This window comes from Erythrolamprus reginae, chromosome 2 (assembly GCF_031021105.1).
Source record: "Erythrolamprus reginae isolate rEryReg1 chromosome 2, rEryReg1.hap1, whole genome shotgun sequence".
In the NCBI taxonomy this organism is placed as follows: Eukaryota; Metazoa; Chordata; class Lepidosauria; order Squamata; family Dipsadidae; genus Erythrolamprus; species Erythrolamprus reginae.
In genome coordinates, this window is record NC_091951.1 from 136,512,470 (window position 1) to 136,539,106 (window position 26,637).

Genomic DNA, 26,637 nt, shown 5'->3' on the forward strand with positions numbered 1-26,637 from the left:
TTACAACAGACTTTTCACCCATTTTCCCCCGTTTCCCCCAAATCCTTACCTCGTAGCCGCATCTGGCCGCTGATCCCCGCAGCACCGCTCCCCCAAGAAAAAACACCAAAGCTACGGGAAACCGCATCGTCCCGACTCCCTTCCAGCAGCTCAGGCTCACCGCGGCGATCATATGACCAGAGCTCACGTGACAAGCAACTCAGTGGTTCCTGTATGCCTCCCGGCTGGGGGGTGTGGCTGAAACTGAAACCAAAAGGAACCGCTTGGGGCGGGGACTCCTTTGCCGGTTAGAATCTGCGTCCCGTACGGGCCTCACCTGCCGGTTTTAATTGGTTGCCAGACGCTTAGGGGCGGCCACTATTTGTAACAGACAGTGCGTCTAGCCTATTAAGCGTCAAGAAGGCGGGATGGAAGTAATCTTGTTTACGTAGGGAGGAGGTGAGATTGAAATGCCGTCAGCCCAACCTCTGAGGTGCTCGTGAGGAGCCCGGAAGGGCCGTGCCTCAGCGGTCAATGGGTTCCTTCCGCGTAATTGGTGGCCTTGGCCTGCAGAGCTCCGCTTTCATGCTCTCCTTTTCGGGCCCTAAGCCAGACGGCTCTCCTTGACTCCAGCTCGGGACCTAGGAACTGGCCTTGGCTGGGCCCACCTTGCTAAAACACTCGTCCCCTGCACACATACACACATGTCGTGCGCCCTTCTCTGTCCTCCGGGCACCCGCCAGTCGCTTAAGTAATCAGAAGGTCTGAGGGGAGGGTGGGTGAGAGCTCCTCGTAGCCTTTTTTCAGCCAGCCAGTTGAAGAAGTTCGGGTGCTACTTTGCTCCTCCCCCCTCCCCCATTGCTCTCTAGGGCTCCCGTTTTGCTTACCGACCTCTTCGCGACCGGATGGAAGGGCCTCTTCAGGCTCCAGCTTTCGCCTCTGAAAGGCCTGCTTGTTCCTGTTAAAAGAGGTCCCGGCCACTCTGATTAATTTATTCACTGTGTTTTAGGATCCCCCCCCCCCCAAAAAAAAAATCATTGGGATAATTCAGAAAGACGTGGTTCAACTGAACGGGCTTTGCCTTCTGGGCAGGCACAGACTCCTCATACATTTGAGAGAAAATCCTCTAAACCTGTAGAGAAAAACATTTGTTGTGAAAGACCTGTTCTTAAAACTTGGCTCAGAGGAACTAGGAATATCGTTTGCTGTCCTCATGATCGGGCCAGAAGAACAGCATACCTTACCTCTGGCTAAAGTCATTGGTTTCTTTGCTAAAATTAAGAAATAATTTAAATACCCCAATCTGCCTTCAACCATGAGACCAGCGCCAAGGGATGACAGTCTGCCAGACCAAAGCCATCACAGAACTAGAGCCTAAACAAAAATAGGTGAAATGCTGCACCTTGCCAGGCAGGCAGTGAAAATTATCCAGGTTTTGAACTCTGTATTTCTGATGAACCTAATCTCATAACACATTCAGAATTAAATGACCTGTTCAGGGACTTAAGTTTGTCAAAAATCAAAAGCAGAATTACTACGTTCAAGACTGCAAGGATGGCATTTCCTATCACCAGACTTTTCACACCTGGAGAAAAAATGCATGAAACTTGATTGATTGCATTTATGTGGAAGTAAATAGCATTCTGAATTTACAGACAGATGGCTAGCCAAGAATATCACCTTAAAGAGTGGGAGAATATTGATGTTAAATCTACTGCATGAGACAGAAAATTATTGGTTTTCCGATGAAAAGTTATAAAGAAATAGCAGTATTGAACTTCTGAAAGATGAACCATTGTGTGGTTAATGTAATGGCTGCCCTTTCACTTGCCATCACTTAGGAAATGGGGAAAGTTGAAAACTGCTTTTGTAATAGCTTCTTTATTTGGGTTTTCATATCAATCAAGAATAAAAGTATCTTGAAATTCAGTTATTTTACAAAGAATAGTATATTATTTTTCACTGGCAGAATATTAAAGGAAAAACCTTCAATGAAACATTTTCTTTTTAGCACTGGACTTATGGCTGTATTAATAACTTTAAATGTTTCTTGATTTATACAATTTTTTGGGCTGTGCTTAGAGACTATTTTACTGATAAGTGCTTTAAAGATGTCTCAGCAGGTGGCAACATCTGGCTCTTGGTAGCTAAGCTGGGGAAATCAGGAGATTTAGGCAGTTCAGAGGAGTATAAAGATTTACTGCAAGCTTAAGCTCTCTAAATAATCTGACCAACAGTCGAAGAAATTGAACAGAAGATAAAGGTATTCAGGTGAGCTGGATTTCTATCTCTTGCTGGTGTGCAATTATAGGGGGTGTCAAATTTTTCAGCTTTCAATTTCTAAATGGGTGTTCAAAAGTTGTGACATGCCTTAGGGATTGTAATGATATTTGGTTACTTTAATATAATTTAGATATGCTTGGTAACTACATAAATATAACTTTTTAACATTTTGTTTTGTTTCAGGTGCTCATGACTTATGATGTGTTTGACCCCTCCCATTGCCTCAGCTTGGTTATCTCCTATATCAGCAAAATAATCCTGGTTACTCTGGATAGAAGATCTCTAGGGAATGCCAGGACTAGGAATTTAAAGAAATCTTTAAAAAATCATAATGACAAAGTATTGTTTTCAAGAAAACTATATGAAAAATCCACAAAATCCAATTGAGTTCAGCTTTACTTAGCCATAGATTAATTTTTTAGTTTAGAATATTTTTAAACTATTAGGGTTTCTATTAGTAGTTTCATATTGTGTATTTGCTATCATAAGATGAATTTGTGAAATACTGTATGTTCTGGAATGCATTCATTTTTGAAGTTGGGATACAAGGTCCTGGAAAAAATCTATACGGCTACTGAAAATGGACTGACTTGATGGCATATAATAAATCAACTATAAAGTCTGCAAGGAGTATTCTTTGTAGGGATGAAAAATATAGATGTTTAATTAGCCTGGGATTTTTTCACTTTGTTTTTCCATTGTTTTATTTAGCTCTATATCATTTAACAAACTACAATTCTTCCATGGTTGGACTTGAAATGCAATTTTTTTTTTAGCATTGCCTACTTTTTTCTGAATGCGTAAGGGTTTTAGTTTTTTAAAAAGAGGACTTAAGTAACTTGCAGTGGTAAATTCAATCTGCTGGGAAATATTAGCTATCAAGACCATGAACTGAACAACATGGGGGATAATTTAACGATTTCTGCTCTGGTAGAACCCTTTTCCCAGGTCCCTATTTAGAATATTTATTTATTTATTTATTAATCTAATTTATATGCCGCCCAACTCCTCAAGGATTCTGGGCAGCTATTCCCTTTTTCTGAGTGTAAGTGGTTTTTACCTTAGCACTTCATGCTGTAAATCAGGGGTCCCCAAACTTTTTACACAGGGGGCCAGTTTACTGTCCTTCAGACTGTTGGAGGGCCGGACTATAAAAAAACCCCTATGAACAAATCCCTATGCACACTGCACAAATCTTATTTAAAGTAAAAAACAAAATGGGAACAAATACAATATTTAAAATAAAGAGGTAATTAAATAATTAAGTAATAAAGTAATTTATACTTCTTTATTAACAAGTAAATTTAAACTTAAATCAACAAACTCCCTCCATTTCTCCTTCCTTCCCTCCCTCCCGCCTTCCTCTCCATTTCTCTCTTCCCTCTCTCTTTTCTTCCTTCTCTCATTTGTTTCATTTTCCTCTCCCTCGTTTTCTCTCCATCATTTTCTCATTTTTCTCTTTTCTCTCTCTCTCTCACTCTTTCCATCTATCCCCCTTTCTCTCTTCCTCTCTATCTCTCCCTCTTTCTCTCTCTTTCTTTCTCTGTCCCTCTCTCTTTCTCTCTCTTTCTCTCACTCATTCTCTTTCTCTCTCCCTCTTTGTATCTCTCCCACTTTCTCTCTCCCCCTCTCTCTCTATCTCGCTCCTATCCTCCCCGCACCTTGCCTCTGTACCGCCTCCTCACTCAGCAGCAGACCGCGGTGAGTTGACAGGAGATTCGGGAGCTTATTATATCTATTGATAAAATCTCGTGGGCTGCTGCGGGCCGGATGAATTGCCTCAGGGGGCCGCATCCGGCCCCCGGGCCGTAGTTTGGGGACCACTGCTGTAAATGAAAGAGTTATTTCTGACATGTTCCATATTGATGGCTGTACTTTTGTTACTCTCATAGTAACTAATTTGTATAATTAATCCAGAGTAAATTAGGTCAGTAACCTACATAATTTAAAGAACAGCAGGATATTTTTTTCATATATCTAAACAACTTAGTATCTAATTACATTTAGTCATGATTCCAAATACAGACTACAAGTGACAGTGAATACACTTTTCTACTGGTATTTACAACTAGCTAGTTTTTGTTGTTCCTCATTTTTCATTATATAAAGTTCATGGAAATAAGTTGCAGTTCTATAACTTATTGGATGAAAATCAAGATAGACTCATAGTCGAGAAGCAAACAGAAAAGTTCATCTTTCTAAATTTTAATGTTATGAAAATGAAAACCTACAGATTTCTTACTAAATTTACCCAAATGCACAGATCTAAAATTTGATACAATTCCTCAGCCTGCAACCCGTCATCTGACAGGAAAAAAATGTATGATTACTTTTTTTTCTATTCTCAATTAATGACATGATAACTCAAAGGAAATGATTCTGGGGGAAACTCTTCCTTTTAACAGTACTTCGTTATAACCTGATTAACATCTTAATAAATTGAAAGGATACAAACAGTAACCCATAACTTAAAAACATGCTCCTAAATGACCTGGGCATTTATCTGTCTAGACAAAACAACGCACAGTTCCGACTAGAATTGTAGCTTACAGCAGGGATCTCCAATTTTGGCTACTTTAAGACTTGTGGACTAAATTCCCAGAATTCCCCAGCTAGCTTGGGAGTTGAAGTCCACAAGTCATAAAAGTGGCCAACAGTGGAGACCTGTCTTACAGTACTTATACGCGATCAAGGTGGTCTGCTAAAATCATTAGATGGAAATAAGATTATGGTGATTTGAATCTGCACTAATTCCAAGACATCATTTTTCATATTTTCAATATATGATTTATTTTAAAAATAATTGTATAGCATTTAAGAGGTATCCATTTGGAAGTTTGTTTTTTTTATCGAAGAGTCTGATGATACTCATGCCCGTGCCTTATCTTCTGGAGACAACACGTGTACTTTCCAGCCAAGTTCACTTACTCATTTGTGCTGTTAGCACTGACCCTCTTGATTCCGAATTATGATATAATGTAGCCTTCTTTACATCCAAGTTGGCTTTCAGTTTTGAGATCCGTTTTGATAGAGAGGCGGTTGTTAATGATATTAGTTGTAATTGAGCAATTTCAGAATATTGACAAATGGATTGATAATTTTGGAAATGGATTTGCTCTTAGGTTTCAACATGTGCACAGATTGCAACTCGTGTTCAGACAGATATTCCAAAATAGGTAAGTTTTACAGTGATTTACAAGATAGGAATGTGCTGAAGAATTATGTGGTTGCCATAATAGCATCTTATTTGTATGTGGGCTAAAATTCTTAAAACACAGTTCAAAACACTATAGCTATTGTACCAAGTTATTGATTCTGTTTTTCTTCCACGCGCCATGTAAAACCATTCATGATATTTATTTAACAGTGATATATAGAGAGATGCATACACTCCATTTATTTTCAACTCAGTGTAGTTAGGACTCTTGAGATACATCCCTCTTGTTAGATTACAAAATTATTGCATAAAAAGGTTGTTTCTTAATTTAAAATACTGACATGCTAGAGGCCAGATTGTCTTTTAGTCTTGTTGGGACTTGATCTTTAGTTGTAATTCCGATCGCAATGATAACATCCCTTAATTCCAATGCTTGCTGTATTGGTAATTTTGTAGTTCCAGTTGATTTTTCCTAGTTTACATCAACTGTTGTTTCAATGCCATTAACATTTCTTATCATTGGGATGCTATTCCTGTAAAAGTATTTAAGATTAGTAATATACACTGTGCCATACTGTGACAATTGCCTCATAAGATTTTTTATCGGTATTCCAATCAGGAACTGCAGTATATACCAGTATGTAAATAAGTGCAATGCTTAAATGTGAACCATATTGTGGATTCAAATGGAAAAATGAGTAGGAATGCATGTGAATGCTTATGTCACATCTTATGGGAACATTTTTAAAAAGTATTTTTCCCTGGATTCCTACACAAAAGCACATTAATCATTGTCCCTTCCTTTAAAACCATTGCACAACCCTACAAATGAACATACCACAAAATCATGATAGGCCTTGATTTGCATATATACATGTGTACACATATTCACACTATAGTAAATATCCATTAGCCATCACATACCATAGAAAATAAAACTGTTGATGTGGGATAAATGGGATTGTATTAGGTTTTGATTTTTTGTAGACTAGTGTTGATCAATCCTAATGAAAAATTTGGGTTGACACAACAATTAGAACCATATGAGTACTTTCTGATTATATGTTCACTAGTGAATTTCATTCATTTATTCTTGCCTATACCTAATAATTCTCTGACCCTTCAAACAATAATCTGGATGCTGATACTGATTCTAATGGCTTCAGGGAGGGAATAAAAATATACTGTACACTGAAATCTCAATTTACTGGACCAAGGTGAGGCCCATGCAGCAGACTACATGCAGCAGACCAAATTTTGTTAGTGATTTATGTAATTTGCTTAATGTCATCATCGTGCAAGTGGCATATTTTAAATATAACTTAATTAGATTATCTGTTGGATCAGTCAGTATATATCTCCATTTGTTAAAAAAATATTTTGTCCATTATTTTTATGTACTTTAAAGAACACTGCAATGAAAAGTCATGCAAATGATATAAAATAAGACAAATTACATAATTTCTTATTCAATGGGCATTCATAAACAAGGGCATCCTTCAGCTAAAAGGAGGTTTCACTGTACTGTATTTAGAAGTCTGCAAGAGTTGGCAGGATAAAATAGTTGATACCCAATCTTGTTGTGGGTAAATACTAATATATAGACAAATGAGGGAATTGTTATATATAGATATTTTTTAAAAGTATCTAATCCAAGGACTCTCATTGACTAACTTCTGCTTAACAACTTGCTCATACTTTTCATTTTAGAAAGCAGCAAAAGAACAATGACTATCAGTCATGCATTCCAATACATATCCTTTCATACAGCATTAGATCATCAGAAGAGGGAAGGGTGAGAGGAGGAATGAGAATCAAGTAAGGGGAAATTAACAATAAAAGCACATTTCAATCAAAAATTCATTTTTTAATATTTTTGTTTTTTTAAAGGATTTTAGAGATTTTTTCATTTGTCTTTTACTTTGTTTCATGCAATATTTCACAGTCCCAATCCCACAGGTTTTTTCAACTTTTTTTTCCCAAACAAGTAGGAAAAAAGAAATAAAGAAGCTGAGGAATTATTATTTTGATGTCATTTCTTTGTCAAGCAGGACCAAAATATCAGAAGAAAATGCTTAATTTTTATCAATTATTTTTGTCCTTTTTTGTTTTTTTGTTGTATTATTTCTTTTTTTTTATTATCTCTGCAGGCAGTAATATTAGGGTTTGGTATAACCAGCAAGCACTCCTCTGTGTGTGTGTGTGTGATATATATGTGTGTGTTGGGGATGTGTATGTGCATATCACCCTCTTAAAATGTCAGGTCACAAACATTTTTTTTAAAACATTAAGTTAATCAGGTAAATTGAGATGATAAAACTCATCAATAGAAGCCCAGGGTTGTCTTTTTGTTTGCATTTGCATCTTTTAAAAAGGGTTTTTTCCCCCTTAAACATTTCTAGAATGTCTTTGCTGACAAACTATTCCTGCCTCTCCCAACTGCCTCAGGGGAAAGCGGCTTCTAAGTTTTGCTTCGTAGAGGCAGAGTTAGGTGAAGCCCGGGGCTGTCGGGGCGGCCCCAATTTCCCCACACACCTGAGTGCGTTTTCTTTTGTAAATTCTGAGTGACGGCCCCTCCCCCCCACCCTCAAATCACTCACCACACACAACTTGATCTGTAGAAGATAGGCATGCTCTGATCTCCCAGGCCCCCTCGCTTCCCTAGCCTCCCTCCCCAACCCCCAGACCCTCGCTCCCTCCCGACCCCCCCCCCAACAAAAGATAAAAAGTTTCCCTCCCCCGCCCTCCACAATTGCAGGGTTCTCCTCCGGGATACCTCGGCAGTCCGTTTTGCTTTTCTCCGTCTTCCTCTCGCCTTCCTTCCCCCACCCGCCCCAACCTGGGGGGGAAACCTCCTTCCCTTCCTTCGGGGGCCATGTGTGTGGAGTGCGTGTGTGGGCGCGCGCGCGTGTTGAGGTGAAGCCAACTCTGTAGGTTAGCAGCAGTCGTCCTCGTCAGTTTCGCTGTAAGGTTCGTGCAGTCCTTTGCGTGACCCTGTCCCGCGCGACTTGGCTGGTCCGTGTGAGTGATAGTATCCATTGGGGAGCCGTCGCCCGTGTCTGTAGGGGGAGGCAGAGGACGAGCCGCCGCCGCCGCCGCCGCCCACCCGGGAAGTTCTGGGCGAACGTCCTGAGCTGCTCCCCTGCGCCGGCGGCGGCGGCTGCTGCATGGGCTCGTAGGGAAAGGCTTCCTCGCCGGCGGGGCTGCCGTAGTCCCGACTCCGGTGGTAACCGCCGGCGTGGCGAGGCCCCGGCGGCGGCTCGGAGGCTTGAGGCGCCGACCACCGGCTACTGGCGTGGCGGTAGCCGCGAGGCGAATCATTCCGCGGCGGGACAGTGTGTCGCTCCATAGCCGGAGACCTGCTGCGCCGCTCGGAGACGTGGTGCTCGGCAGGCAGCGAGGGGTAGCGCCGCGGGGCTGGGCTGGCTATTCGGCTGGGGTGCGCCGACGGCGGTTGCTGCTGGCCCCCTGTGTTGATGGCCTTACGGACCACGGGGGAGTAGGAGATATGTGGCCGGGGTGTAGAAGGGGTCTGTGGGAGCTGGCGGCGTCCTCGCCTCGGGGTGCTGGTGCCAGACGTTGAGAGGACTGGACTCCCACTTACGGAACTACTGCCCTACACGAAAATTGAAACAAAGGAAATCAAAAAGAAAAAATATACAAGGAAAATCAACCAAGAAGAGACAGGAGGAAAAAGGGGGGGCGGGTTATGGGGTCGGGGAGTGGGGGAGGTTTGGGTGACACAGAGACAAAGGAAGGGAGGCAAGGAATAAAAACAAATGAATGGGAAAGTAATTAAAGCAACAGCCACATCAGGGTGGATTAGAGGGGAGGAAGGCAAGGAAAACACAAAGGACAATAATAATTATTTATAATTTAAAAAAAATTCAAAGGAAACCAAAAGCAAAAAAGAGAAATGGAATTTTTGTAAGTTCCAAGGATTTAAAAGTAGAAAAAAGCTTTTAAATTGAGCTGTGTTCTTCCAAAAGAATGAAAGAAAGAAAAGGCATGGGGAAGCAATTTATTAAATACAAAAAATCAAAATATTTGTAGGAGAGAAGCAAGGTAGGATGTATTTGCAAAGCATGTTATCAAAAACCGAACAGCAGGGGGGAAACTTAAAAAGGGAAAAGATTTGAAGTTGAAAAAAGAAGTGATAAATTGGGGAAAATAGGGACAAGATTTAGGAAATGACAAGAAGTGGGAGAGAGGGTTGAACAGGAAAGATGAGGGAAATCTGGAATAATTAGTAACAGCCAAAACTCTTGAGACTCTACAGTGATGTCCTGTACCTGAAATACCTTTGATCATCAAACTTCTGCTCAAGTTGCTTACATGCTAATGATATGATCATGCATTATTTTCACTGCACACACACTACTTCAATCCAACATAAAGCCCCATCACAGATTTCCTAAATGGCAATGAAGTCCATGAAGGAAAACAATTCTGTTATATAGCTTGCCTTTGCCAAATAAATGGAGTAGTTGCTGTTCAGGGAGCAAAGCTCCAGGTAATCTAGACCATGGCTAGCTGTCAAAACACTTGGGATGCATTAGGGACCATCACCAAGAGCCATCAGGTTGACTTTTACTTTTCTGACTCATCAAGAGTGTGTGCAAAGTAAATTAATAGTCTTTGGGTAAGCCATGTTCTCAGAAGAGCTTGAGCAATGTGGGCCTTTTTGACATAATAGAGCCCAGAAATCAGAGCCAACTAACAATCCATCTTCAGCAGCAATTCCCAGTTAACTACATTTTGATCTATAGCGTTTCCTCCAAATAAGATAATTTTGTATCTAGCTCTTCGCGGTATCCCTGAAAATAAGATATGCTGCAAGAAACATCAATTCCCAGAAATGTTCCAGGACTGAGACTATTAGACTTATGGATCTCAACATTATTAATACATATGTAGCAATGATTTGACTGGAGTTTTCAAAGTAAGGGCTTGTGTATTCTTTCATAATTTGTGTGCTACACTTGCAGCCGCTCTTAATTCCCCATCCTTTATGCTTCAATAACTTTTTATGTCACAGAAGTCATTCAAGATGTTTGAGATTTTCTCCTGCTACATGAATGTTGTTAATATAAATGAACAAAAGAAATCAAATATGCACTCTAAGAAAGATACATTTCACAACTATAAATAGAATAATCTACAACTAGCTGACACTCTTGACATCTTTCATATGAAACAGTCCTTCATCAATAAATTCCAAGTCTTTGAACTAAATTAGGCCTGACAACAGGCGCACACAGCACCTGCCGTGATTTTAGAAGCAGAGACTAACAGGATGCTTGATCCCAATAATTTGTTGGCATGGCAGAGGTCCTGCTACAATGTGGAAAATCTTCTCAGTTATCCTTTTCATTAGGTTGATGGTAGGAGCAGATCAATTTCTGCAAGAATCTTTAATATCTGTGAAAAGACACTGGAAAACCATCTTGTTAAACCATCTTGTATAGCCTGGACCACTATCAGCAGGGAAGCCTTATCTTCAATATTATTTAGTATTTTATACTAAATAAATAGATACTTATAATGCTTGGTGCCTCTTGAAGAGGATAGTCATTGAGTTAAGTCATTGTGAGTGTTTGAGGTGTGATTCGTGAATTTTGGGGATGAGCCGTTGCTGTTTACAAAGACAGCCAAAGAATGTTGGTCTTTCCTTCTACTTTTCCCCAGCATTATAGACTATTCCCGGGAACTAGTTCTTCATGTCATCTGTGCATACTGTGATAATTTGAATCTGCTCATTGGTACCTCAATCTGCTCAATGGTACTTTTATTTATTTGCTTGGGTATTCATGATATTCTCAGGACATTCTTCCAATACCACAGTTGAAAAGAATCAATACTCTTTTTATCCTGCTTTTTAAAATTCCAACTCTCACTTCCATAGAGCAACACAAGGAAAACTCATTGCCTCTGTGATTATAATCTGTGTAGGTATAGACATCTCTATACCTGCATAGCTTTTCCAAGGCCTTCATTGTTACTCTACTAAGTGCTTGTCTGCAACATATTCCTGTTGATAATTGAAAATACAAAATATAGAAGCTATCCACCCCTTCAGTATATTCTTTCTTAATTCATAGGTTGCTTGCTGTACCTGTTGTCCTTAGTATGGTCTACTTCAGATTTAATTTTAGTCCCATTTTTTTCCATTGTGCTCCTTGCCTTTCATTACTAGAGCTTGCAGATAATTTGTATTTTCAGTATACACAGAGATTATTGATATGCCTTCTTTCAATTTAAAAGCACACTCACTTTCCAATTAAGCTTCCCTCTCTATATATTCCACATATAAGTTGGATAACTAAGGAAGAGTATACAAGCCTTTTCTCTCACCTTTGTTGACCAAGAGTCAACTTGTTCTGCTATGTTCTATCCTATGTGGCTCCTAATATATATAGTTAAGTTTCACATAGGGACAGTGATACTTTAGGATTTCCATTTTTCTGAGTATGTTCCACAAGACCAATCCAAGGTCCTTTTATAATCAACAAACCTTCATTTTGGGTTTTTCAATTATCCAGCATGAATCAGCAATAATCCTCATGCTTCTTGGCCTTTTCTCAAGTTAGATTGAATATCTAGCATCAACCTTTCCATGCAGGGCTGTAATCTGCATTATATCATCCTAGATACTAGTTCACTAACATGTGAACTTAAGTATATAGTGTTATAATTTGCACACTGTTAACTCTCCTTTTTATTGGTGTGCAGACTGACCCAATTAGCCACTAGGTTGTTCTCTAGATTTGTTGCATACTTGGTTATAACCTTTACTGATGCTTCTTCTCTTGCTTATCATATTTCTGTAGGCATTTCATCAATTCCTCTAGCTATTTGACCTGATAAAGACCAGAGTCCTAATCTAACTTCACTGTCTAATACTAGAGGTTCTTGTAAATAAGGAATGTTTTGTAAGGTATCTTGGATGTAAACACCTTGGCTGTACAGTTTTTCAGTATATGCCTTTGTGTTATCTTCTTTAAGTCAGTTTCTCTTTGTCCCTTGACATTATTTAGCATATCAGTCTGAGGTTGGAATTTCTTATGAGTTTCAGAGATCTCTTGGAAGATCTTTCTTTTACTATGGCTGCTTCCATCTTTGGGGTCTTTACAGCTGCTATTGCAATCTGCTTGTTGTCTCTTTTAACAGCTTTCTGAATTTTTTTGTTAAGTTTCTTCCTGAGTACCGGTATATTATTTTTATTGTCTTTGGCTTGTGCTCTCTTCATAGTAATTTCCAGTTTGCTCTGATATCCAGTTTGCTTTTTTCTGTTTCTTGAACATTTGCAGTCTCTTTTCAGATTCATCCTTAACAGTTTAAAAAAAAATCATTCCTAATTAATGAGATTCAGCATTCAGGGAGTAATTTGTGGTGATGCCTTAAGAAATTGTGGACATATGCACAATATCACTGTGGAAGCTGGTTGACTTCTACCATTTTAGCTTAACTTGGAACTTATTTATTCATCAGATTTGTATAGCCAACCATATAAAACTTATCAGCTTTCTCTTCTTTTGCATCAATGGTTGGAGCATCCACTTGAATAACTGCCATATCAAAAGGCTGACCACAAAGACGAACTGATATTATTTGAGCAATACTTGGTATGGCTGAAGATTGTTCTTGCTATACCCTTCCTAATGATGAAAGCAATGCCATTTCTTCTTTGTCTTAAATATCCTGAAATTATAAACAGATATCTTTTAAGTTACATTTTTCCAAATTTATTCCATCCCTTCTCAATATTCTGATAGCTTTGATGTCAAATGTTGATTTCATTTTTTATTTTGTTGAATTTCTCTTATTCATGCTCCTTACATTTCCTGTTCTCATTGTAATTCTTTGAAGCTCCAGATATTGTTTTCTTGCCTGCCAACATCAACAACTAAACATTCTGAAAGCTTTAATTTAGCCATGTCACAAACGCTGTTAGCACTGTGAAAGATCTTCAGTTCTTCCTCACTCCTGCTGAGTGCCATCTGACCTAAGGGGCTAATAATGTGGTATATATTGTCAATCATTTTATTCTTTCTGTCCATGTGATTTTCTTGGTAAAATACAGGAAAAATTTATCATTGTCCTATGCACTATGGAATGATGCATTTGCTGTTTAGTGACTTTAGTACAATTTAGTTTTATATATTTTAGCCATTTTCTTCCTCCATCATATTTTATATTGCTGCTGCCCAACATAGATGCCCACTAGCTTTTTAGTTGGCAGCTGGGATGATCTTCACACCTTGGGTAATCCTGTTAAGATTATATCCTCTTGGCATAAACTCCTGGCTTTCTTTAGTTATCCCTCCCAGGAATTCCTCTCTTCCAGCAGGGCTTTGTCAATAAAGTTCATCTAATTAAAAAAATAACACATTAACAGCTCAATCATAAATTCCATCATATAGAAAAAAGTGAATGTTCCTTGATTCAACTTGAGACAAAAAAAATTGAGACAAACAACTTAAATTCAGATAGGTCTTTGAGGCTTGGCAAAAGGCAGCTAGATTCTAACATATTGTCACAGCTTCCATGTAGTACAAGCAGGTGCGGTGGTCTGATTAAGGTGTTAACTTAGAACTGGAGAGGTTAATATCATAAGAAATGTCTATGGTTCATCCCTGCATCCCAGATACAGCGGTACCTCTACTTAACAAAGCCTTTTCTTAAGAACTTTTCTAGATAAGAACTGAGTGTTCAAGATTTTTTTGTGTCTACTTAAGAACCATTTTCTACTTAAGAACCTGAGCCAGGAAAAATTTCCCAGGAACTTTGACAGCGGCACAAAAGCCCAGCCAGTTTCTTGCCATTCCCCCTTTAATTCCGGCCATCTCGGGCTGCCAGAGAAGCCTTTCGGTGGCGCATAAGGAAGCTTTGGCAGTCCAGAGCGAACAAAATATTTTCCTTTCTCTGGGCGCTTGGACAGGGAATAAACCTCTGCCAGTGCCCAGAGAAAAGAAATGCTCCCTTCACTCTGGGCAGCCGAGGAGTCACCACAACGAAGGAAAGGTGTTGGCTACAAAGCAAGCGAGCGAGAAGAGAGGGGAGCCCTTCAGCATGGGAAGGAAGAGGCATCAGGTAGCAGCAGCAGCAGCCAGTGTATGGGAGGCAGCCTCACACCGGGTGTATGGGAGGCATGTGTTCCTCCTCGCTATCTCAGAGTCCCTCTTTTTAAAAAAGCCTTAATGTTTTGGATTTTTTTGATTCCCCTCACCTCACTTTCTTCCTTCAGCAGCGGCTGTCCTCCTCTTCTTCCTCTTCCTCCTCCCACCCAAATTCCAAGCTTTTATTTTTTTTCCTAATGCATTATTTGCTTTTACATTGATTCCTATGGGAAAAATTGCTTCTACTTAAGAACGTTTCTACTTAAGAACCTGGCCACAGAACGAATTAAGTTCTTAAGTAGAGGTACCACTATACTCTGCATGTGTCAAAAATTTGAATAAATTCACTAATTGTTGATAGCATGAGCCTGAGCATAGGGAAGCAGAATTTCCTGAAATACGGCAAATCCTGGAGAATTAGGGTAGCTTCCTAAAATTTACCACTAAAATGAGATGCTGAAGGTCACAGATACCCACTATAGCATATTTAAAAATTGCTTAATGGAACACAATTGCCAGTTTTCTAGCACTGCTGACAGGGTATTTAGGATCTCAGTTTCTAGCATAGGTACCAATTCTGTTTGGCCAGGAACCTGCAGCTGTTCTTGAATTGTGCATGGTTCTTTCCCTAGATCCCATCACCACTAATAAGGTAAATGGCCTTAACCCGCATCATGGGATGAGTTTCATCTTTTGAAGACAAAAGTTGTAGATAAGATACTTTAAATGTTTCATCCAACAATAAAACCTCTCAATCTCCTCTGTGATTCAATTTAGTTGAAGAGAATTGAATGAGTCAAAGTTTATGTAAACATTCTATTCTGTATCTATAGATGAATGTCATTAGGATTTTTGGAGTAAGGCATCTTCAATATACTAATGTAATCAACTTTTATAGCTCAATCTTGTCTTAGTCAAGAAAGATTGGGTACATGTTTAAGCAGCACTAGATAATATAGTGGCTGTTAGATAAGAGCCAACAAGGTGAATGGCAACAAGATGAAGCCACTGTGAATATAATATTCCCTTATATAGGAATTAGAAATGCTGTAGAAATAGCAACAGTACTTCGGCTTACATACGGCTTTACAGTGCTTTATAGCACTCTCTAAGCAGTTTACAGAGTCAGCATATTGCCTCTAAAAATTTGGGTCCTCATTTTACCTACCTTGGGAGGATGGAAGGCTGAGTCAACCTTGAGCCTGGTTAGATTTGAACTGCCAAATTGCAAGCAGTTGGCACAGCAGAAATAGCCTGCAGTACTGCAATCCAACCACTGCACCACCGAGGCTCATTGTAAGTTCTAAACAAGGTTAAAAGTACTCCTTTCTAAAGAATACACATATGAACCTGATATATATTAGCATATGAATTGTTGCAAAGTTGAAGTGAACTAAGTTGACTTTGAAAAAAAATGAAAATTGCTCACAGTCTGTCTCCTTAAATCTGAAAATTGTAATACTGGCTGAAGATAGTTATAATTGGTTCAACAATTGTTGATGTGAATACTAGAAAGATTACTATTTTAAAGGTAGCCCAAACTGATTTTTTTCAATCAATGGAGTTAATCATAATGCATTTATTTATTTGGTGAGATTATTCAGGGGAATCTCACTAGTTCCATCTATTCAGTCCAGGGTCAATCATGTTTTTGTTGTTCCAAAAATAAAACCAATTCTGAGCAAAAAGTAAATATGTAGACCCACAATTTGAATAATTCTCAAGCCATCTCACAAATTGTTTTATTTTAAAACTGGCACTGGAATTGGGATATACAAGTGAACCTAAGGAATGCAGGCAGTCAGGCAGTTTATCTCACAGATATCTTATATACCAATACCTTGTTATCTATTTCTATCTAGATCATTTAATATATTAAATATATAAATATATGGAAGGGACCTTGTAGGTCATCTAGTCCAACCCCCCCCCCCCCCCCATTCAAGCAGGAGACTTTTCACCATTTCTGACAGATGGCAGTCCAGCCTTTTCTTGAAAGCTTCCAGTGGTGAAGCTCCCACAACTTCTGAAGGCAAACTGTTCCATTGGTTGATAGTTCTCACTGTCAAAAGTTTCTCCTTATTTCTAGGCAAAATCTCTCTTTGATCAGTTTCCATCCATAATTCCTTTTCTGGCCTTCAGGTGCCTTGGGAAATAGCTTGCCCCACTCCTCTTTGTGGCAGCCTCTCAAATATTGGATCACTGTTATCATCTCCCCTGGTCCTTCACTGGACTAGCCATGCCCAATTCCTACAACTGTTCATGGAATTTTTTAGCCTCCAGTCCCTTAATCATCTTGATTGCTCTTCTCCACACTCTTTCTAGAGTTTCAACATCTTTTTATAGTGTGGTGAACAAAACTGGATACAGTATTCTGGGTGCTGTCTTATTAAGTCTTTATAGAGTGGTATATAAAGACCTCACTTGATCTTGATTGTATCCCTCTGTTAATGCAATTTAGGATTGCAATGACCTTTTTGGCTGCTGCTGCACACTATTGGCTCATATTTAATTGGTTGTACCACATGATTCTTGACAAATGTATCTTTTTCTTTTATGTATGCTGAGAGCATATGCACCAAGACAAATTCCTTGTGTGTCCAATCACATTTGGCCAATAATATTCTATTCTATTCTATTCTGCTAAGTCTCCAAGATCCTTCTCAAAGTTACTTCTATTAAGCCTGGTTTCACCCCAGTCTACAGGTGTTTTTCTTTTCCAAATGTAAGATTTTCTCTGTATTCAATTTCATTTTATTAGCTAGGGCCCAGTGTTAGGCCCCATCTCTGCTTTTACCATTGAAAAGATAGCACACATTGATCTTACGGTAAAGCTGGCCTATTTCCATATCCTGAAAAATATGAGTATCAGATGCTGCACAGGAGAACTGGCAGAGATAGTTATAATTGCAAAACGGAGCTGTGGTCTTTCAGAAAAAACTGATTAACTGAAAATTAGATACCTAATTCTGCAAGACAGCTTTTTCATACTGAACCCCAGATTGTAAAACAATGCAGATTGTAATCATCATTAGCATGTTAACACAAGTAGATGGATAAGCAAACAGACATTTCTGAATACGAAAGGCACTTGTTTTAGTCCTTAAAAGCACAATATGGAATGGAAAGCCATACCAACCTGCCTATGAGGCACATGTTCTCGGCCTTCACTGGGTGAACGGGACCATCGTCGATCTCTGGATCGAGGCCGGCTATATTCATGCCTCTCTTGTGAATATCGCTCCTTGTCAGAAGATGTGTGATGGTGATGATGATGGTGGTGATGGTGGTGGTGCTTCCGATCCTTAGGTCTGCCTCGCTCTTGATCCCTTTCTTTGGGAGGTAGGTCAGCTGACTGTGTAGTCAGGCTGAGGTCTGTACCCAGACCTGTCAGTGAGGAAAATAAAAACAATTTAAAATCCAATTCATTTGTTCTAAATGAATGACATTGAGGATATTAAGATGACCAGCAAAAAAGGGAGGAAAGTATGACAAATGCTAAAACCATTGAAGGCAAATTTTCCTTGACTTGGATAGTCAAACAAGTCATTATTATATACTTTGGTGTCCAACACATAAGACTTCAAAGCAGTGGTGGGTTGCTACTGGATCTACAAACCAGCAGGAGTGGCGGCAGGAGTCTCCGCCCACCCACCCATGACGTTTCTGCGCATATGCAGAAGTGTTGTACATGTGCACATGCATAAACTGGTAGCAATGGATTTGTAGTATAGTATATATAGTATAGTATATATTACATTCTACAGAGTAAATTGCTTTTCTGGGCTATTTTCTCCCAAATGAACATTTAGATCAAACAAAATTGAGCAAAGGGAATAATTTAATAAATTGGTGTAATGTCTGAACTGGGACCTCCATGCAGCCAAATTAGGATTGCTTTTCAGTGAACTCCCAACTCAAATGCTTAGCTAACGAAATATTCAAAAGAAGCTTGTAAACTATATGAATATTCACTAGCTAACTTCATACAGTAGATTAATACTACACTCCACGAGCTGCACTGGCTACCAATTAGTCTCCAGTCACAATTCAAGATGTTGGTTATTACCTATAAAGCCCTACATGGCTTAGGGTCAGATTATTTACGGGATTGTCTCCTGCCGTATACCTCCCAGAGACCAGGGTTGGCCTTCTCTAGATTCCATCAACTAAGAAATGCAGGTTGGCGGGGCCATGGGGGAGGGCCTTTTCTGTGGCCACTCCAGCTCTATGGGACCAACTCCCCCACAATGTCCGTACCGCTCCCACCCTGCTGGCCTTCCGAAAGGCTATGAAGACCTGGCTTTGCCACAAGGCCTGGGGGCCATGAATTTTACATCTTTGATGGCCAAATTGTATTGAATGGTATGCATGTGTTGATTAGATTGTTTGAGTCGTGGTTTTTTTTAACTGAGGTTTTAATATTTATATTTGACTTCTTTTTATTGTAAATTGTATTTTTATACTGTTGTAAGCTGCCCTGAGTCCTTTAAGATTGTGCAGCATGGAAGTCGAATGAAATAAATAAATAAAATAAATAATACTAAATTGGGATTAACAAAACATCTCTGTTCACATAATATTTTATTGGAGTACCTGACTCCTAGGAACTCTGGGTATTTTACACTTCCAACAATAGGAAACAGAAAAATGGGGGAGGGGAAAGTATACCCTATGCTCTGTCCAAACAAACGAGACCATATTGTATTTCAGCGCGATGGCCTGATTCATACAGTCAGATAATGGTTAAGTTCTAACAAAATGCTGAACCTCAACTTCCTTTCTCTCAATTTTAACCATTTTAGTGGTTTCACAGTGTTATGTGACCTGGGTTCTAAGTTAGCGTTTGGGGAAGACTAGCTTCCCCTCCAGAAAAAGAAATACAGGAAGTGTTGTTTGGTCTGGAACTATGATAGCCTCAGAAAAGGTGCTTTATGGCCCATAAGACACTTCTGACCATTGCAAAACATTGCAACACAACTTCTGGTTGATTGTGACTTGGTGCTTGGCAACCTGCATTCATTTACAAGCTTCTCTGCCAGAAAGTCAATGGAGAAGCTAGGACTGTCTGAAAGAGCTGTCTACTGAGGGGAGTTGAATTCCTTTGGCAGGGTGCAGAAATGGGCATGAAATCCTTAAGGCTTTAGCTTCATCCAAACACCCCGTCAAAGGAATTCCGTTCTGTGCACAGAGGATAGCTAGGCTCCTTTGGCAGGGTGCAAAAATGAAGCTGAAATCCTGTACCCCACCAAAGTAGTTATTTGTGATTGGAGAGAAACTGAAATCCTTTGGTAGGCAGCTCTTTTGGCCAGCCCCAAGATGAGAGGAGGAAAGCAGACAGTGGAGAAGCAATGTAGTAAGGAGTGGGTGGGTGGGTGAGTGGCAGGCATGTCTGACATAGGCTGTGTGTTGAGTGTCTCTTCACTTCAGGGCTGAAAATTCTGTTGATTTCGGCACGGAGGATTTTTAGCTCCTGAGCAGAACCTCCTAGGGTCCCTCACAACCTCAGGACACACCATGCTCCTTACCTGAGGCTTTGTTTGCTTAGCAACCAATGGGATCGCTTATCAACCAGAACTGGAAGTACTGGGATTATGGTCATTAAGCAAATCAGTCACATGGACATCTCATTTAACTGTCATTTTACTCAGTGACTAAGATTCCCATCTCAATTGTGGTTTTAAGTCAAGGACTATGAAGACTCTTGGGGAATCGTTTCTGTCACCGAACATTCAGACATTTTAGATGGAGTTAGTTACATAGAAACATAGAAGTCTGACGGCAGAAAAAGACCTCATGGTCCATCTAGTCTGCCCTTATACTATTTTCTGTATTTTATCTTACAATGGATCTATGTTTATTCCAGGCATGTTTAAATTCAGTTAAACATTCAGTTAATAAGGGAAGGAAAGCTAATATATTCAAACAAAGAATTATTTTCAAGCATTTTTTTTCTTTCCAAAATTATCAGTAAACCCTGTCTGGGCCACATAGACTTACTTAGAAAATAAAAACATCTGGGATGCTGACACCTAGTGTTTTCTTTGAAATTATGTCCACCTGAGATGAGAGGAGAAATAACTTCCTGGAATGCCACTGGCTTCCCATTCCCTTCCCCAGGATATGCTTCCATTTGTCTTGAATGGTTTTTACCTGTGTCCACATCAGTGTATCGACTCAGTGAACGTTCTGATGCACGGTGGGTCCGCTCCCGTCGGCGGTGATGTCTATGGCCGTCCTCTGGAATTACTCTTTCTAGAGTGTAATCATCCAAGCGTGTACCTTTGGAGCGTGAGTGGCCCAACATGGAGGCAGAACGTTTTATGGGACTTGTATCAGCAATGGTCTGGAGAGAGATAGAAATCCAGTACAACAACATTAGGGGAGCCTTACAAGACAGCAAAAGCCAATAGGTTTTGTAAAGCGTAGGATAAAGTTACAGAAACTGGCTACTATTCAGCTAAATGTACTCCAGCCAGAGAAATAGAATTATATCTCATCAGACTGGTTATCCAGTGCATCTTTCTATAACACTTATAAAACTATGGGATTATGTAAAACTGTTGATACATATACCAGTCTCTCCTGTCATTTATTCTATGCCTAAATTATGGATTAGGACATTTTAGTACATCCAACTGATAATCCCTTCTTTTCCAATGAACTCAGGAATGCATTACAAACGTAGCTAAGAAGAACACAACTGCCACACAGCATTCCTCTTTTGAATGAGCTAGGAAAGAAGGCTTATTTTATTTGGGCACCAACTCAGCAGAAGCTTTTTTGGTTATGGATGCTCTTATCTGGAGATGAAACCATAAATTGCTTTCTCTGGTCAATGTCATGAAAAACTTTGGCCAAAGGAAATACATATGGAGAGATTACCCATTGCAAAAGAAAGAAAAATTATTCATATCCTCAGATTAAACAAATTAAACAGTATTCCATACTCTCCATAACCTAGTTCAAGCTTCCACAGATAGAAATGTTGGGGGAAGAGTAGCGGTGAAATGAACTTTGTACCAATGCAACCGAAGTTCTGTCTCTTTTGTACATGTGTTGTCTGCGTTGTGATGTTGCAATGTTTCATCACTCTGATGAAGCCATCAGATTCTCTGATGCCTCTGACCATAGAGTGCTTTTCTTTTGCTCCCTGCATATTTTTCTTTGCCTCTATAATTCCTTTGTGTCATATATCACATCATCTATTTCATGAATCTGGGTAGAACATTAAGCACAGTGAGGAAAATTAGATTTAAACAATCTTAAACCAATTTGCCTGAAGTCTCTTTTTAAATAACTAAACTTATATTCTGGATGCCAGTATATTTAGTTATTGTGCTACAAGCTGCTGCTTGAGAAGGTACTTAAACCTAGTAACTGTCACATGATTTGTTGAATTCTAGCTATTGTTACTTTGTTCCAGGATTTGTAAACAATTTCAAACGTCATAGAACTTTAAAACTGGAACCTGCATCAATCAGATATTTGTTTTCCCCGCTTCCATCTTCCTATTTCTGACTACTGACTTTTAATTCATTCCAGGAATATGACCACATAAAGTCTAGTTTATAGGAACTTTCCCTGTTCCACCTACCGTGTTTCCCCGAAAATAAGACACTGTCTTATATTAATTTTTGCTCCAAAAGTTGTGCTACATCTTATTTTCGGGGGGTGCCTTATATTTTTCAAATAAGACAAATTCACAGGCAGAAAAGCTGACACCCCCAAAGAAAGTGTACCATACGGTACACTGATTACGGTACGGTACCTGTCAGTATGGCACCCACCCACACAAACGACGGCACTTATATGGTACAACAGTATACTCCTGCTATTGCAGCTTCCGGCCACCAGAGGAACTACAGTCTACGCACTGTAGTGGAGACTGTAATGGCGGTGAGACAGCAGCAGACTGTGTCTGCTGTACTGGATGGTGCAAAGCTATGGAAGGGGCCAGCAGGGGCCGCCACATTATTACGGTACTGCTATGAACAGCTTTGAATGGTACCATATGTTTTTCCAAAACTTGACTACACCTTATTTTTGGGGGGTGCCTTATATTAGCAAATTCTGCAAAATCTCTGACATGCCTTACTTTCAGGGTACGTCTTATTTTCGGGGAATCAGGGTATTAAAGAAATATGTTCTGCCAACATTTCTTTTTCTGTCTTGAAGTTGCCTTCACTTCCATTCCTGAATGAAATTGGCTTAAGACATCCTTAGTTGTATCTATGCAACTGTTCCATTTTCTGGTGGCTTCTGTTAGTTTAGTTTATCTCCACAGTTTTTCTTGAATGATGGGCACATTGTTGAACAACACACTGTGTTTGATTACTCACAATTTTAACATCAATGGGGCCTATATAGAATTCAGAGGCATTTTTTGAATAAAGATTATACTGGAGACTGGTGCTTCTCAGCGTGTCAGTTTCTTAAGTAATTTTTTCCATTAGTTTGGCAAGTTTTAAGCAGGGAGAATATCCCCAGAAAGACATGTCAAATGATGAACTTGTAACCCAAAAACATTAAATGCAAGACAATAATTTAATAGAAACATGGAAAATTGTATGCTGCACAGGGGAAACATCCAGTCACATACACATAGCTACCTTATCTTTTATTTATCTTTACTGCTCTTCATGACTCATATCAATTTAAAAAACTATCAGATATGGCTAGGCCTGACACTTTGATACATTTATTTGAAGGCTACTTCAGCTAACTGTAGTTCAAATCTCACCACCGGCTCAAGGTTGACTCATCCTTCCATCCTTCCGAGGTGGGTAAAATTAGGACCTAGATTGTTGGGGGCAATATGCTGATTCTGTAAACCACTTAGAGAGGGCTGTAAAAGCACTGTGAAGCGGTATATAAGTCTAAATGCTATTGCTATTTATTCTCACAGGAGCAGTTTACTATGCTCTAGAACTGCTCAGCAAGAAACATACACAAAAAGTTTACACAAAAGTAAGCCTTGGCAAAAGAAAGGAAAGAGCCAAACCTTGTAATCACTGCAGGATTTATGATATTTTTCTATTCATGGAAGCTTTTGTCAGTGCTGCAGCTTTGGAAAATGGGAGGAAAATGATTTTGCAAGTCCTCCCCCCCCCCCCCAATTGAGGAAGATTTAGAAGGAAGGCTCAAGGAAAATGCCATCCTTCTTTCCAGACACAGAAGCTTCAACAAGATGATCAAAGAGCCTTTTCTAAATAAAGTATGTATAAGATCTGCAGCACATTGTGATATTTTAAATGATCACAATGTGAAAAGTATTGAATTCCATTAACGTGACTTGGGTTTAAGTTTAAATTACATTTAGAAATTACAAAACTGTATAGATAAAATACAACACGCGTTACTCATTGGTAAGTTAATAAAGGTAAAAGCAATATGCTGTATTTCTCACTGAGAAATTGTATTAGTGTATTACACTGAGTTGAAATTTGTAAAATCTAAAATTGATCAAATAATATTTGCATATAGTAATATGTAGCATTGTTCATCTAAAGTTTTGCAATATACAAATAAGGTTAGGCAATTTGAGGGGCTGAATAATCTAATGTCACATTGTTATAAAATAGCTGCTCTGTGGAAGCTTACTTGTTAATGAGAAGAAGATTGACAAGATATAGATGGTAAGTCCTAAACCTTTATTTAGCTGAAGACAAAATGCCAAGATTGTCTCTAATTGTCCTTCTAATCATCCCTCTCCCACCCATTCCTGTTATCACTTCAATTTATCTTTTTTTTCCCTTTTCTGAGCAAGAAGCATACTTTCAAGTCAAGGACTATCTTGCATTTCTTCATGTTTAAGAAAATAATGATAATCTAACAATGCCTATGAAGTCCTCCTAATACTAAGGCTGATGATGGCAACGGATGTTTCACTGCGTGTTGTATTCACCACTCCAACCCCTCAATGTTTTGGGATATATTCAGATAATCCTGTGAGGTGAAAAATGGTGACTGCCAAAGAAAATAATCTTAGCCACATTGCTTTCCCTATATCATGAATTTATATACAATCGTTTTAATCTTTTGTTTCTCTAAATGTGTCATTTTTGTTCTAAGCAGGAAGTACATTTAGGCTTTACTATCTAGTTAAAATTAAGACTTACAAGTCTCAACCTAATAGAATATTTTCCTTAAAAAATCAGCTTGTTTGAGATTGCAGAATGTAGAAAAGGGATGAAATAGAAAACTAAAAATTGAATCTTGGAATTTCTAACAAATCTTGACTTTTTTTAAAAAAAAGGTATTTTGTTGGGAGACATCTGAAGTCATTGAGAGTTGGGTAGCATACAAGTTTTAAAAATATTATTATATCATTAATGAATTCAAGCATGGAGATAAATCTGTAGAATCAGAATAACATTTATTGCTGCTCCTAGAAAAGGAGTTTAAAATTTTCTCCTTACCCATAATTGATTTGTTTGAATTATTAACTATGATATTAAATATTTTTATTATTGTTATTATTTTTATCATTGCCTATCTTGACCATTCTGTGAATAGAAATATTGATATCAACTGCAATATCGTCATCCTTATTCGTGTTGCCTTACCTGCATATCCTTTATATTATCTGCTATATTATGAATATAGCTGTTCCTGAATCAATGCATTATAATAATATTTTCTATAGTATCTTAAACAGTATGACATGCAGCTTACCGTATTCCTTCTAGAAAGGAATGCCAGATCTAAATTAGTGCCTTAGTAGAAAGGTTTTATACGCTAGAAAAGCAAAGGAGGTTCATATGAAATATGTCCTCAAGTGGCAGTACATACAAAACAGCCATCATGATCTTGAGCACTCTATATAAATCTCTCACACAAGAATTGGTCAGGTAAAAGCTACTTAAATGCTGTTCTCCAGACAAAACATGTCAAACTCCTTTGCCCAGTTCCTTCCTGCACATGTGCTCTGAACCCTGAGACTTTATTTGAGTGGTGGCTTAGAGAATGAGGGCTACAATAGAGTGATAAGCTACAGTGGACCCACTTCCCTCTGCAGAGGTCACTTTGCCCTCTTTCTAGGTACTCCTGATAAGGATGGAAGAAAACAACTGGACTCCCCCCCTGTCTGCAGCAATGCTACTGATCCCTCCACCTGAATAAGAGCCAAAAGAGAGATTGGGAATGGGTGAATGAGAGGCGCTCCTACTGGAAATGCCAGCGGAGGGTGCCTGTGAGTGTGAGAGATAGGGTGAATGAGGGTGAGAGAGAGTTCTATGTGAATGTGTTGTAGTGTATGTGAGTACAGTGGTACCTCTACCTACAAACGACTTTACTTACGAACTTTTCTAGATAAGAACTGAGTGTTCAAAAAAAATTTGAGAACCCTTTTCCACTTTCAAACCTGAGCCTCCAAAACTGTAACTGGAAAAGGCAGGGAGAAGCCTCTGTGGGGCCTCTCTAGGAATCTCCTGGGAGGAAACAGAGCCTCCACCTTCCCTATAGTTTCCTCAATCACACGCATTATTTGTTTTTACATTGATTCCTATGGGAAAAATTGCTTCTTACAAACCTTTCTATGAATTAGGTTCGTAAGTAGAGGTACCACTATATATGGCAGTGTGTGGGAAGATGGTGACTGGTGAAGGTACTGATAACTGGTGAAACTATAGTGTCTCAGGGTACCCAGCTACCAATCTTGGGGATGGTTGTTGAGGACAATAAGAGGTTCCCAGTTGGGGTTTTTGGTTTTGGGGATGTCATTGGGGGTATGGAGGTACTTTTATGGTAGTAATGGACCTTGGAAATGTATGACGGGAGACCTGGAGCAAGCTACCTGTGGGGAACATGGAATTGTTGCCACATATCAGTTTTGTGTTCAGGTTTCTTGGTTTTTACCCAGTACCCTGTTAGCAGACCTTCAGTAACCCTGGCCTCTAATGCCAGATCAATCTGCAATAAGGCATCTCTCTCATCATTCTAGTATGTACCACTGAAACCTAGCTGGGTCTGGAAAGGGGTGGTTCTTTTGGAAATATTCCAAGCAGGAGTTGGGATGTTGCATCAGCTGAGACTCTGGGGCAGGAGACTGATGATGTACCACAGATCATTGGATGTGAGATCCTGTTCATTAAGTTG

General features: G+C 39.2%; 2 protein-coding genes across 4 annotated transcripts in view; both read right to left on the reverse strand.

Annotated features, from left to right (window-relative positions):
- The window catches only part of MAN2B1 (mannosidase alpha class 2B member 1), a 42,280-nt gene extending 41,334 nt beyond the window's left edge, over positions 1–946 (reverse strand). The window contains exons 1-2 of one of the 3 annotated variants that reach the window (XM_070739530.1): positions 871–946; positions 50–243 (exon numbers count right to left, since the gene is read on the reverse strand). In XM_070739530.1, the coding sequence (XP_070595631.1) occupies positions 50–172 (123 nt within the window). In that variant the 5' untranslated portion in view covers positions 173–243; positions 871–946. Of the gene's footprint in view, positions 1–49; positions 304–866 lie in introns of those variants that run through there. The other 2 variants (XM_070739531.1, XM_070739532.1) reach the window with 2 other exon arrangements.
- Positions 947–7,527: 6,581 nt separating this feature from the next.
- CACNA1A (calcium voltage-gated channel subunit alpha1 A) overlaps positions 7,528–26,637 on the reverse strand; it is a 419,872-nt gene continuing 400,762 nt past the window's right edge. Inside the window, exons 47-49 of the mRNA XM_070739561.1 lie at positions 20,692–20,884; positions 17,678–17,925; positions 7,528–9,035 (exon numbers count right to left, since the gene is read on the reverse strand). Coding sequence (XP_070595662.1) covers positions 8,355–9,035; positions 17,678–17,925; positions 20,692–20,884 — 1,122 coding nt within the window. The 3' untranslated portion in view covers positions 7,528–8,354. The remainder of the gene's footprint in view (positions 9,036–17,677; positions 17,926–20,691; positions 20,885–26,637) is intronic.